The sequence below is a fragment of the Lissotriton helveticus genome, chromosome 4_1, assembly GCF_964261635.1.
Source record: "Lissotriton helveticus chromosome 4_1, aLisHel1.1, whole genome shotgun sequence".
NCBI classification, from domain to species: Eukaryota; Metazoa; Chordata; class Amphibia; order Caudata; family Salamandridae; genus Lissotriton; species Lissotriton helveticus.
The window spans coordinates 67,353,520-67,366,747 of NC_136063.1; the positions used below are offsets into that span (position 1 = coordinate 67,353,520).

Below are 13,228 nucleotides of genomic sequence, written 5' to 3' on the forward strand. Positions count from 1 at the left end.
AATCCATATTTGAAACCACAACTTCTCAGACTTAAACGAAGAGCAACAAACTCTTTGTGGATTTTTACAGTCTCTTTGGCAAAGTCTTAATTAATAAAAATGTTGTTCCCGTTGACCATTAACAATGAAATTCCCCTTGCCGCATTCCGCATCGGCACTAGATGATGATGATGCGACATTTTAAATATCATTTGGCGAGGTTTAATTTGGTTTGGATTTCTATGAGAAGGAATTCTATGCACCTTGTCAATCTCGAATTTTTCAGGTAACTTTAAGCGCAAGAGGCTAGGCAATAGCTTTTCTAAATACATCCTGCAATAATTACCTATCACATCTTCCGAAAAATTAAAAATTCTCAAGTTATACTGTCTATTATGAGTTTCTAACTCAAGTAATAATTTGTACATTGGCTTATCTATGCTGTAATAGTTATAAGACTATCTAGTTTGACTTTGTTGTCTTGAATTTTGATTGCGTTGTCAGAGACTTTCATCGAAAGACTAGCCATTTCTTAGCGTATATTTTTTATTTCAGATGCAATAGTGTCTATGTTGGAACGAATAGCTTGTATTTCATCAAATAATACAGCCAAAGAAGGTTCACTGGCTCCTACTAATTTAGTCTTGGCTGGCAGAGGCGAACAATTTTTTGATGCTTGCTATGTATCATAGGAGTATTTTTGCCTTCCATAATAATGAACAAATTATTTTAAAGCTATGAGCAATAATTATTATAAATGTAAACAACTTAAAAGAAAGGCTGTACAATATAATGCTTTGCAGCAGCTAAAACCATCTGTGGGAGTGACCAGGCCACAGCCGCACCCTTTCCGGTGAGTGACTCTGCCCTCCTGACTGAGAACCTCAGCAGTACGAGGAAGGAAACACCGCTGAAGAGTTCAATTGAAAATACTCCTCCAAAACCTCACTCAAAAGCTGAAGTAAGCACCAATTCTGAAAGTGCTGTTCTTGTCAAGCCCTTGGAAGCAAATTAGACGGCAAGACCAGCCTAATATTCATTAGAATCACAGTCAGTGAATGGCCTAATATTGACCTAATAATATTGGCCTAATATTAAAATATTAAAATTAAAATAATATTGGCCTAATAATGACCAGCCTAATATTCATTAGAATCACAGTCAGTGAATGGCTTATGTTGCGGTAATTAACGCGGAGAGGCCATCTTGATTTGCGTGCTCACGCGACTCCATCATTATCTGTGTTACATACAAGTATTAACCAATATATAGAATTCTTTGAATATTCACGAATTGAACTAGACCAACGAGCAGGTTAAATTTACGCACAGAAAGGTTAGTTTAATTTTCATTGATATAATTGTATTCAGACAATCCTTTAAAATATATACTTTTGTGGACCAGTCATACACTTTGATTAATAATAGTAGTTATATGGCGATGACATGATACATATGTGCATGTTGTTTCCAGATGTTTCTATTCTATTCTATGAATTGTGTTCAGGAGGACTTTATTTCCCAGAATGCATTTATTTTTAAGTGTGTTATTCCACTCCTATACATGTTTTTAAATGCATGATACCTGTTCCCAGATATACTATGTTTGTAAAATATGAGCCAATGAATATGTATTGAGACCAGGTCGAGAGGCTGCTTCAATCTGCACTGCAGGCTGCAGGGTCAGGCCTGAGACATGTTTAAAAGGCTACTGAGTAGAGTTTAATGTACACGCTCTGGGTCCACCTAGCTCCAGATACTAGGACTTACAAGTAAATTAAAAGTGCCAATTAGGTGTAGGCCAAAATGACCATGTTTTATGGAGAGAGCAGAAGCACTTTACCACTGGTCAGCAGGGAAAAAGTGCACAGAGTCCTAAAAGCCAATGAGTTCAGAACAAGACGACAGAGGAAGGAAAACATCTGGGGTGACCCTGCAGAAAAGGCCACGTCCAGCAACTTGGCTGTATTTGGTGATGTTTGTGAAGACACCTCGGCTCAGGCTCACAGCTGACTCTCTTGTAACAGAGTGCATCGCCCAGAGGCCTGAGGGTTCCTTTTAGTTTCAGTTCTGTTCTGTTTGGTGATGGGATCAGGGTCTCTGCTGACTATCATGCAATAAAGTCTATCGTTTAAAAGCCCAAGGTTTTCTCTTACCTTGGTTCTCTTTAGTGATGGTCTGGAAGACGTCTGGGCTCAGGGTCACGTCTAATAAAGTATAGCGCCCAGAAACCTGAACTTTTCTCTTACCTTGGTTCTCATTGGTGATGATCTCGAAGATGTCTGGTATCAGGGGCTCCTCTGCATGCCGGGTGTCTGAAAGAGAAGGCACATTCCCAGATTCACATCAGCTGCTAATGCACAGGAATAGATAGATTCATAAAGCAATTACAGCACGTGAAATATTCACTTGGTCCTAATGTGCATCAGTGTCAATGCACAAACTGTCTATTTCTGCCAACTTGCAAAAGTGTTCATGCCAAGTGTGGGTGGAGGTTTGAGAAATGCGTAGAGCCCTGTGGGCGCTGGGACATATGCTGCAAACTGAGAAAAATGTGCTCTCCCCTCGTGAAGCTCCGTCGTTGAGGCACGGCCCCCAGCGCCTTTCTGGTTCCTAGGTAGGTGTTCGAGGCCCTCCTCCAGCCGTAGGCTCTTGCCTGCGCCTCATCGCTGGTGGTCCAGTGGAAGAGCCTGCTCTTCTGCTGGTCTGCTCTGTTAAGCTTTTTCTGTTTTTTTCTGGTTTCTGGTCATCCTGTCTTTTTCTGTTTTTGTTTTTTCTATCTCTGCCAATTTCCCTGTTACATCTGTTTTTTCATTGCCTTTTTCCTGCCGCTGCTGGCCCCACCCCGTGCTTGTACCCACCCCGCCTTCCAGCTTCTGTCCCTCCTATACCCCACTTAATGGCAGCGGCCACATCTCTGGCACGCCAAAGGCAAGCCCGTCTGTGCCCATCTGTGACCTGACCATGCCAGGGACCCTGGTCCTACGACCCCCGCCACTACGACTCCAGCACTCTCCACGCACTCAACCCTGGATGCAACAACAACTGCCAGCTCTCGACACTGGGCTTCCAATGCCCGTTCTCTTGCCAACACTACTGCTGCGCCTTCACCCACCTCCGGACCCAGACAGCTACCGCAAACCCACCAGACGCCAACGCACCCAAACCCCTGAGCTGCATCCTCCTCAAAGTAAACGACAAAATCATCAACACCCAGCTAACGCACTTCATAGATGCAAACAACAATCTCGACTTACAATCCAGATTCTGCGGCAACCACAGCACCGAGACTGCCCTCCTAGCCGCCACTGACAACATCCGCACTCTCGTCGATCAAAGCCACACTGCAGCCCTCATTCTACTACACCTCTTAGTAGCCTTTGACACCAACTCCCACTGCACACTAGCCGCCAGACTCTACGATGTTGGCATACAGTGAACTTCCAGTGAACTGCCCTAGACTGGATTCGCTCTTTCCTCCTTGGCAGAACACAACGAATAAGACTCCCGTCCTTCCTCTCCAAACCCACAAAGATCAGATGCAAAGTACCCCAAGGATCCTCTCTCAGCCCCATGCTTTTCAACACCTACATGGCCCCCCTTGCAAGCATCGTCTGAAAGCACTGACTCAGCATAATATCCTACGCCGACAACACCTCTCCCTCCAAAGGAACCCAGCATCACCAGGTAAAGTTTTCGGGAAGGAATAACGGGCGTCGCATCCTGGATGAGCAACAGTTGCCTGAAGCTCAACTTGCAGAAAACAGAAATACTCATCCTCGGATCCACCCCCACAGCAAGAGACGACAACTGGTGGCCCACTGCCCTCGGCATCATACTCAACTCCTAACTCACCATGAACCGACAGATCAACGCCGTGTCCTCTACATGCTTCAACACCCTCCACATACTCTGCAAGACCTTCAAATGTATCCCCCCCGACTCCAGGAAGACCGTCACCCACGCACTCCAGCAGGCCGGACTATGGAAACACCCTCTGTGCCAGAATCAACAAATCACTCCTTTGCAAACTCCAGACTGTTCAGAACACAGCCGCCAGACTCGTCCTCCGCATTCCACAACACTACCACATCACCCAGCACCTTTGTGACCTCCACTGGCTCCCCGTTGAAAAGAGAGTTACCTTCAAACTGCTCACTCATGCATACCAAGCTCTCCACAACACTGGACCCCAAAACCTTAAAAAAAGAATCTCCTTCCACGGCCCCAAAATAAATCTCTGCTCCGCCGACCTAGCCCTTGCCGATATCCCCATCACCCACAGAGCCATCCAAGACCCGGAATGAACTACCCCTCAGGATCAGACGAAGCCCTACACTGCAAGCCTTCAGAAAAGACCTCACGACCTGGCTCTTCAGATGACCTCAGAGCTGGCTGAAACCCCCCCCCCCCACCCATCGCCTTCAGACCCTCATGGGTATGTAGTGTGCTCTATAAATCCCTGATTGATTGATTGACATTATAAATCCTTTCCCAAACACCGGTTCCAAATACACAATAGAGCAGTTTGATCTATAAAGCGCTGCATTTCTGTCTACGGCCAATGGTGCTTAGGGGTTTGCTTCTCTGTGGATGTTTAGCTCATTCTCACTTCCCGGTCTTAGCAACTTCGTTTTGCGTATTCTGTCAGTGGTGTGACTGATTCTCCTTTCATCCTCACACCTTGTGACTCATAGCAGCATTATATTCATGCACAAGGCGTACATGCACAGGTTGCTCATCATTCAAGGCTGCACATCTTACTCTCTATCCCTTTGTAAACACTCAAAATCCGATTTAAAGGGATTACGTGGATAGTACTCAATGCAGCCACCACCCGTCCCAGAGTACAGCGCTTCGTTACGTACAGGAGCTATGCTCAAGTTCAAAGATATCAGGACTAAAAATGTACTTACGATTTTTCTCCAGTTCAAAGAAAATCTGCAAAAGAGAAAGATGACATTCTAATCACTCACTGTTAGGTATAAGGACTTTAGAACTTTAGGAAACTCTAACACCATGTTTTAACAGATGACATAGGATGTACCTTGGGCTATATGTCAACGAATTCTCTTCACAATTCTGTGCCTGACCCATAAGCAAATGTATGGTAATGGTCCCAAATACTGGTCGCAGAAGCTACGCTGGTATCAGCCAGGCAGACTGCTCAGATCCAGCAATGAGGCACTGCTTACTCCTCTCAGAATTCATCCTGCCAGGAAAGGGGGTCGTTCTTTCTCTTTTCTTGCTCCGGCACCTTGGAATAAGATGCCTTTACACCTGTGCATCAACCCCGAACAAAGCTGCTTCCGTAAAAAGCTGAAGACATGCCTTTTTGAAAACTAAGCCATTACCTCATCATCTCTTTGTTAGAGCCGTCTGCAAGCGCCATGAGACTCTTGGGAGTGATGTGCACAATACAAATATCCCTGACTTGACTTGACATGTCAAAATATGGAAAGGACAACCCTCGACCTGCAACAGTATGGGCTGCAGGACATCACCCTGCACAGTATCATCAATGTAAGAGTATATTGGGGAGCGGGGATTTACTGGTCCGATGCCTCCTTGGTAACTGTCTTTGTTGATACTGTGCAGCTGATATCTTGCGGTCAATATTGCTGCAGTCGATATTGAAGCGTCCATATGGATATGGTGGTTAAACACTGTGGCTCCTGGAATGGCTTGAGCCTTGTTTCAAGCACTCAGGGTTGGACAGATGTCAAGGGTGAAGTCTGTGGTTCTTCTACCAATTTGGGTGCTGACTTAAATACTGAAGGAACGTTTCGATAAAAGTGTCACAAGATCAATTGGCCTTCAGCAGCTCAGATGGCTCGAAGTTGTACAGAGTTCTCGTACAATGTAACAAAAGAGTCTGTGGAGGTGTCCTTGGGGTATCTCAAGTAGGACCATCTGATGGCCGCACTAATCCTGATTTGGGTGCAAACTCCTTGCGCCCAAATTGGAATTCAAATGTGCACGCTAATTCCATATTCGCATGTTTTTGGCAAGCAAGAGTTATTCCTGGTAAAAAGTGTCACAAATCGTGCAGGCACACTTCACAAAATCCATGGTTGAGTATCCAAACATATTTACATCTTCTAGCACGTGCGATTTAGCTCCACCACGCATTCTGAGACCCCAAATTCAGAAAACCGAGCACTTTGTGCAATAGCCCAAGTCGGGGGTACACATGGGTGGACAGCGTCCACCTATTATTTGCACAGGGTGAACGCCGTCCACCATGCCAAGAGGTTGGGCTCCTCTGAATAATGTGCTGAATTCTTACAGGTGTACTATGTTGGGGCAGCAAGGAGGACTATCCATCTTGTCTCTATTTGTCCGAATTTATCCCATGTACGCGGCATCTTTCTAAAAAAAAAAGCCATGAACTCCAGAGGTATAAGAACGTGCAGATCAGCGATCATGGCGACCCTAAACCCTATTGACACTCCATTGAATTGCCTATTAATAAAGTTCCTTCTGGCTCATACACATGCACTGACATGTAACCCTGTGCTCCGCTCAGAAAAGGGAAATAGGACGGTTGACTTTGTGGTAGAGGGCTCTCCCGAACATAACACAGAACAACACTAGAACATTCGGAGGAACACTTCACATGGCCCAACAAATGCTTATGATCAGCTTTAAAATTGTACATTGTTTTTGTTAAAAAGACTACATTTTTAAAATACTTGCACTGGAAACGGAAAGTTTTATGATTCAGAGAAACAGAATGTAGATAAACACTAAGAGTTTTATTTGTAGTGCCTGATTTTATAAAATGTATTGTTATGGTTTTAATTAACTGAAACAATAAACTTTTTTGTTCATTCTTACAGGTGTCATTTTTAAACACCAGGACACATTCAGGATTCGCCTGCACGTTGTCTGCTTTCCATAAATAACAACGTGCAGGCAAGGAGGGGGCGTTCACATTTCAGACTCCAGCTGGGCCCATAACAAAGGAATCTGAGGGGTCATCTGGACTCCTTTTGTTCAGTCTCCTGACTGGGAGCAGTCAGGAGCCTCACACCTAGAAGTAGAGGCATAACAAAGGCTCGCACCTTGTTAGCACGTCTCACACACCTAAGGGAGAGGGGTTGGCCTAACGGCTAAGGCGCTCGACCTCGGACCTGGGGATCTGGGTTCGAGTCTCGGTAACGACGCCAAAAACCTTCTGTGATTCTGGGCAAATCACTTAATCTCCCCGTGCCTAAAATGAAAAAGTGTGTCCTCATGTAACGTAACTGGTGCTATGTAAAGCGCTCTGATACCTGATTCGGTTCGGGTCTAGTTCGCGCTATATAAAACTCTGCAAAAAAAAAGGGAGGCAGATTTTCACTTTGTTCATGCTCTGTTTACGAGATATGCGTGCACTGTCATAATGTCAGATGTGTTGGCCTTTCCCAGTATTTACACAAAATAAATAGCATTTATAGAGCGCCTACTACCCCTGAGGAGGCGTTGAAATAATTTAAGTGGCACTATTTTTTCTTGTATGGTACTACTAATCCCAATGCAGGGTGTCGGAGCACTTTTCATCAAACGTAAATATTACATATACAAGAAATAATATGCATTTGTAAATCATTGTACAGAGTGTGTTACATAAAGCAGTGGAACATTACAAGGTGTAGAAGTCACATATCATTTCCATAGCTCACTGTGCTATACTAAAAGCTTTACAATGCAATTGCAAGTAACACAAGGATCTCCGTCTTCAAAGCAGTAACCTACTTATCTAACTACATAAAATAAAATCTGTCATTTGCATGTTACATGATGTGCTTTGCACTAACCTTCTATGCTACTTTGAGTTAAAAGTGAGGCTAAACAAAACACAGATCTTTCCAGCAAGTGCATTAACCTCCAGAGTTATCTCACAATTATTATTCATTCAGAATCACCAGGAACAAACAGATTTCTGCAGCAGGTGCATTAACCTCCAGAGACATCTTACCATTATTATTCACTCAGATTCCCTGGAAACACACAGATCTCTGCATCAGGTGCATTAAACCCATAATATATTTTAAAACACAGTCTTTGCTACCAATTAACCAGAACAGGTTTACCGTCAGTTTTCTTCCTGTTGCCACTTTCTTTGTATCAGAGTTTAAATAAAAACTAAATGTTTAAGTTGAGGCCAGTGTTTAATTTGTAAAAGATTAAGTCCCGGTGCTAAAAAACTGTATTTGTGGCACCCTTGAATTTTATATTTTATGTGTACTGGATGCTTTCACCACCACCTAAAAGCTAAAAGGTGCATGCAATATCTAAGCACACACAATTTGCGCCCTGCTCACAAGCACTGCCAATTCTGTTTTGTGGCCATTTGTATTCTATCACCAGAGACAGGTGACCGGAATGGACATTTGTTAACGTCTGCCAGAGAAGCCCGTGAGATATGAATGCACACTTGTGAAAACCATAGACGATAATTATTGCACTATAAGTTCCCTATGACGTCACACCTGACTGCAGCAACAGGAGAAAGCAGCAGCATGTAGTTTGACACAGCTTGAGTATCGGGAATCTTCTCTTAGTAGGCACGTGAGAGGAATCACTGAGTACAGGTGCGCTTCTCTGTGAAGCTCTATATACCATTGTTAAAGTGGGTCTCACCTGTGCCTGCACTAAGCTCTATATACCATCGTTAAAGGGGGTCTCACCTGTGCCTGCACTCAGCTCTATATACCATCGTTAAAGGGGGTCTCATCTGTGCCTGCACACAGCACTATATACTATCGTTAAAGGGGTCTCACCACTGCCTGCACTCAGCTCTGTATACAATCGTTAAAGGGGGTCTCACCTGTGTTTGCACATATATCATTGTTAAAGGGGGTCTCACCTAGGCCTGCACTCAGCTCTATACACCATTGTTAAAGGGGTCTCACCTGTGCCTGCACACAGCTGTATATACCATTGTTAAAGGGGGTCTCACCTGTGCCTGCACTCAGCTCTATACACCATTGTTAAAGGGGTCTCACCTGTGCCTGCACACAGCTCTATATACCATTGTTAAAGGGGTCTCACCTGTGCCTGCACTCAGCTCTATATACCATTGTTAAAGGGGTCTCACCTGTGCCTGCACACAGCTCTATATACCATTGTTAAAGGGGTCTCACCTGTGCCTGCACACAGCTCTATATACCATTGTTAAAGGGGTCTCACCTGTGACTGCACTCAGCTCTATATACCATTGTTAACTGGGCCTCACTTGTGCCTGCACTCAGCTCTATATACCATTGTTAAAGGGGTCTCACCTGTGCCTGCACTCAGCTCTATATACCATCGTTAAAGGGGGTCTCACCTGTGCCTGCACACAGCTCTATATACCATCGCTAAAGGGGGTCTCACCTGTGCCTGCACACAGCTCTATATACCATCGCTAAAGGGGGTCTCACCTGTGCCTGCACACAGCTCTATATACCATCGCTAAAGGGGGTCTCACCTGTGCCTGCACACAGCTCTATATACCATTGTTAAAGAAGGTCTCACCTGTGCCTGCACTCAGCTCTATATACCATCGTTAAAGGGGGTCTCACCTGTGCCTACACACAGCTCTATATACCATCGTTAAAGGGGTCTCACCTGTGCCTGCACTCAGCTCTATATACCATCGTTAAAGGGGGTCTCACCTGTGCCTGCACACAGCTCTATATACCATCGTTAAAGGGGTCTCACCTGTGCCTGCATACAGCTCTATATACCATTGTTAAAGGGGGACTCACCTGTGCCTGCACTTAGCTCTATATGCCATTGTTAAAGGGGGTCTCGCCTGTGCCTACACTTAGCTCTATATACCATTGTTAAAGAGGGTCTCACCTGTGCCTACACTCAGCTCTATATACCATTGTTAAAGGGGGTCTCACCTGTGTCTGCACTCAGCTCTATATACCATCGTTAAAGGAGCCTCACCTGTGCTTGCACACAGCTCTATATACCATTATTAAAGGGGGTCTCTCCTGTGCTTACACACAGCTCTATATACCATTGTTAAAGGGGTCTCACCTGTGTCTGCACACAGATCTATATACCATTGTTAAAGGGGATCTCACCTGTGCCTGCACTCAGCTCTATATACCATTGTTAAAGGAGGTCTCACCTGTGCCTGCACACAGCTCTATATACCATTGCTAAAGGGGTCTCACCTGTGCCTGCACACAGCTCTATATCCTATTGTTAAAGAAGGTCTCACCTGTGCCTGCACTCAGCTCTATATACCATCGTTAAAGGGGCCTCACCTATGCCTGCACACAGCTCTATATACCATTGTTAAAAGGGGTCTCACCTGTGTCTGCACTCAGCTCTATATACCATTGTTAAAGGGGTCTCACCTGTGCCTGCACTCAGCTCTACATACCATTGTTAAAGAGGTCTCACCTGTGCATGCACACAGCTCTATATACCATTGTTAAAGGGGGTCTCACCTGTGCCTGCACACAGCTCTATATACCAATGTTAAAGGGGGACTCACCTGAGCCTGCAATCAGCTCTATATACCATTGTTAAAGGGGTCTCACCTGTGCCTGCACACAGGTCTATATACCATTGTTAAAGAAGGTCTCACCTGTGCCTGCACTCAGCTCTATATACCATCGTTAAAGGGGTCTCACCTGTGCCTGCACTCAGCTCTATATACCATCGTTAAAGGGGGTCTCGCCTGTGCCTACACTTAGCTCTATATACCATTGTTAAAGAGGGTCTCACCTGTGCCTGCACTCAGCTCTATATACCATTGCTAAAGGGGTCTCACCTGTGCCTGCACACAGCTCTATATACCATTGTTAAAGAAGGTCTCACCTGTGCCTGCACTCAGCTCTATATACCATCGTTAAAGGGGTCTCACCTGTGCCTGCACTCAGCTCTATATACCATCGTTAAAGGGGTCTCACCTGTGCCTGCATACAGCTCTATATACCATTGTTAAAGGGTCACTCACCTGTGCCTGCACTTAGCTCTATATGCCATAGTTAAAGGGGGTCTCACCTGTGCCTACACTTAGCTCTATATACCATTGTTAAAGAGGGTCTCACCTGTGCCTGCACTCAGCTCTATATACCATTGTTAAAGGGGGTCTCACCTGTGCCTGCACACAGCTCTATATACCATTGTTAAAGGGGGACTCACCTGAGCCTGCAATCAGCTCTATATACCATTGTTAAAGGGGTCTCACCCGTGCCTGCACTCAGCTCTATATACCATCGTTAAAGGGGTCTCACCTATGCCTGCACACAGCTCTATATACCATCGTTAAAGGGGGTCTCACCTGTGCTTGCACACAGCTCTATATACCATTGTTAAAGGGGGTCTCACCTGTGCCTGCACACAGCTCTATATACCATTGTTAAAGGGGTCTCACCTGTGCCTGCACTCAGCTCTACATACCATTGTTAAAGAGGTCTCACCTGTGCATGCACACAGCTCTATATACAATTGTTAAAGGGGGTCTCACCTGTGCCTGCACACAGCTCTATACACCATTGTTAAAGGGGTCTCACCTGTGCCTGCACTCAGCTCTATACACCATTGTTAAAGGGGTCTCACCTGTGCCTGCACTCAGCTCTATATACCATTGTTAAAGGGGTCTCACCTGTGCCTGCACTCAGCTCTGTAAACCATTGTTAAAGGGGTCTCACCTGTGCCTGCACACAGCTCTATATACCATTGTTAAAGGGGGTCTCACCTGTGCCAGCACACAGCTCTATATACCATTGTTAAAGGGGGTCTCACCTGTGCCTGCACACAGCTCTATATACCATTGTTAAAGGGGGTCTCACCTGTGCCTGCACTCAGCTCTATATACCATTGATAAAGGGGTCTCACCTGTGCCTGCACTCAGCTCCATATGCCATTGTTAAAGAGGTCTCACCAGTGCCTGCACTCAGCTCTATATACCATTGTTAAAGGGGTCTCACCTGTGCCTGCACTCAGCTCTGTATACCATTGTTAAAGGGGTCTCACCTGTGTCTGCACACAGCTCTATGTACGATTGTTAAAGGGGGTCTCACCTGTGCCTGCACTCAGCTCTATATACCATCGTTAAAGGGGTCTCACCTGTGCCTGCATTCAGCTCTATATACCATTGTTAAAGGGGTCTCACCTGTGCCTGCACACATCTCTATATACCATTGTTAAAGAGGTCTCACCTGTGTCTGCACTCAGCTCTACATACCATTGTTAACGGGGGTCTCACCTGTGCCTGCACTCAGCTCTACATACCATTGTTAAAGGGGGTCTCACCTGTGCCTGCACTCAGCTCTATATACCATTGTTAAAGGGGTCTCACCTGTGCCTGCACTCAGCTCTATTTACCATCTTTAAAGGGGGTCTCACCTTTGCCTGCACTCAGCTCTATACACCATAAAGGGGTCTCACCTGTGCCTGCACACAGCTCTATATACCATTGTTAAAGGGGATCTCACCTGTGCCTGCACTCAGCTCTTTTTACCATTGTTAAAGAGGGTCTCACCTGTGCCTGCACTCAGCTCTATAGACCATTGTTAAAGGGGATCTCACCTGTGCCTGCACTCAGCTCTATAGACCATTGTTAAAGGGGGTCTCACCTGTGCCTGCACACAGCTCTATATACCATCGTTAAAGGGGGTCTCACCTGAGCCTGCACACAGCTCTATATACTATCGTTAAAGGGGTCTCACCTCTGCCTGCACACAGCTCTATATACCATTGTTAAAGGGGGTCTCGCCTGTGCCAGCACACAGCTCTATATATCATCGTTAAAGGGGTCTCACCTGTGCCTGCACTCAGTTCTATATATCATTTTTAAAGGGGGTCTCACCAGTGCCTGCACTCAGCTCTATATATCATTGTTAAAGGGGCTCTCACCTGTGCCTGCACACAGCTCTATATACCATTGTTAAAGGGGTCTCACCTGTGCCTTCACACAGCTCTATATACCATTGTTAAAGGGGGACTCACCTGAGCCTGCAATCAGCTCTATATACCATTGTTAAAGGGGGTCTCACCTGTGCCTGCACACAGCTCTATATACCATCGTTATAGGGGGACTCACCTGAGCCTGCAATCAGCTATATATACCATTGTTAAAGGGGTCTCACCCGTGCCTGCACTTAGCTCTATATACCATTGTTAAATAGGTCTCACCTGTGCCTGCACTCAGCTCTATATACCATTGTTAAAGGGGGTCTCCCCAGTGCCTGCACACAGCTCTATATACCATTGTTAAAGTGGGTCTCACCTGTGCCTGCACACAGCTCTATATA

At 45.4% G+C, this 13,228-nt stretch overlaps 1 protein-coding gene across 1 annotated transcript in view; it reads right to left on the minus strand.

Moving 5' to 3' along the window:
• Positions 1–13,228, minus strand: part of LOC144826954 (embryonic protein UVS.2-like) — a 79,535-nt gene that overhangs the window by 51,406 nt on the left and 14,901 nt on the right. The window contains exons 2-3 of the mRNA XM_078685415.1: positions 4,895–4,919; positions 2,228–2,293 (exon numbers count right to left, since the gene is read on the minus strand). Coding sequence (XP_078541541.1) covers positions 2,228–2,293; positions 4,895–4,919 — 91 coding nt within the window. The remainder of the gene's footprint in view (positions 1–2,227; positions 2,294–4,894; positions 4,920–13,228) is intronic.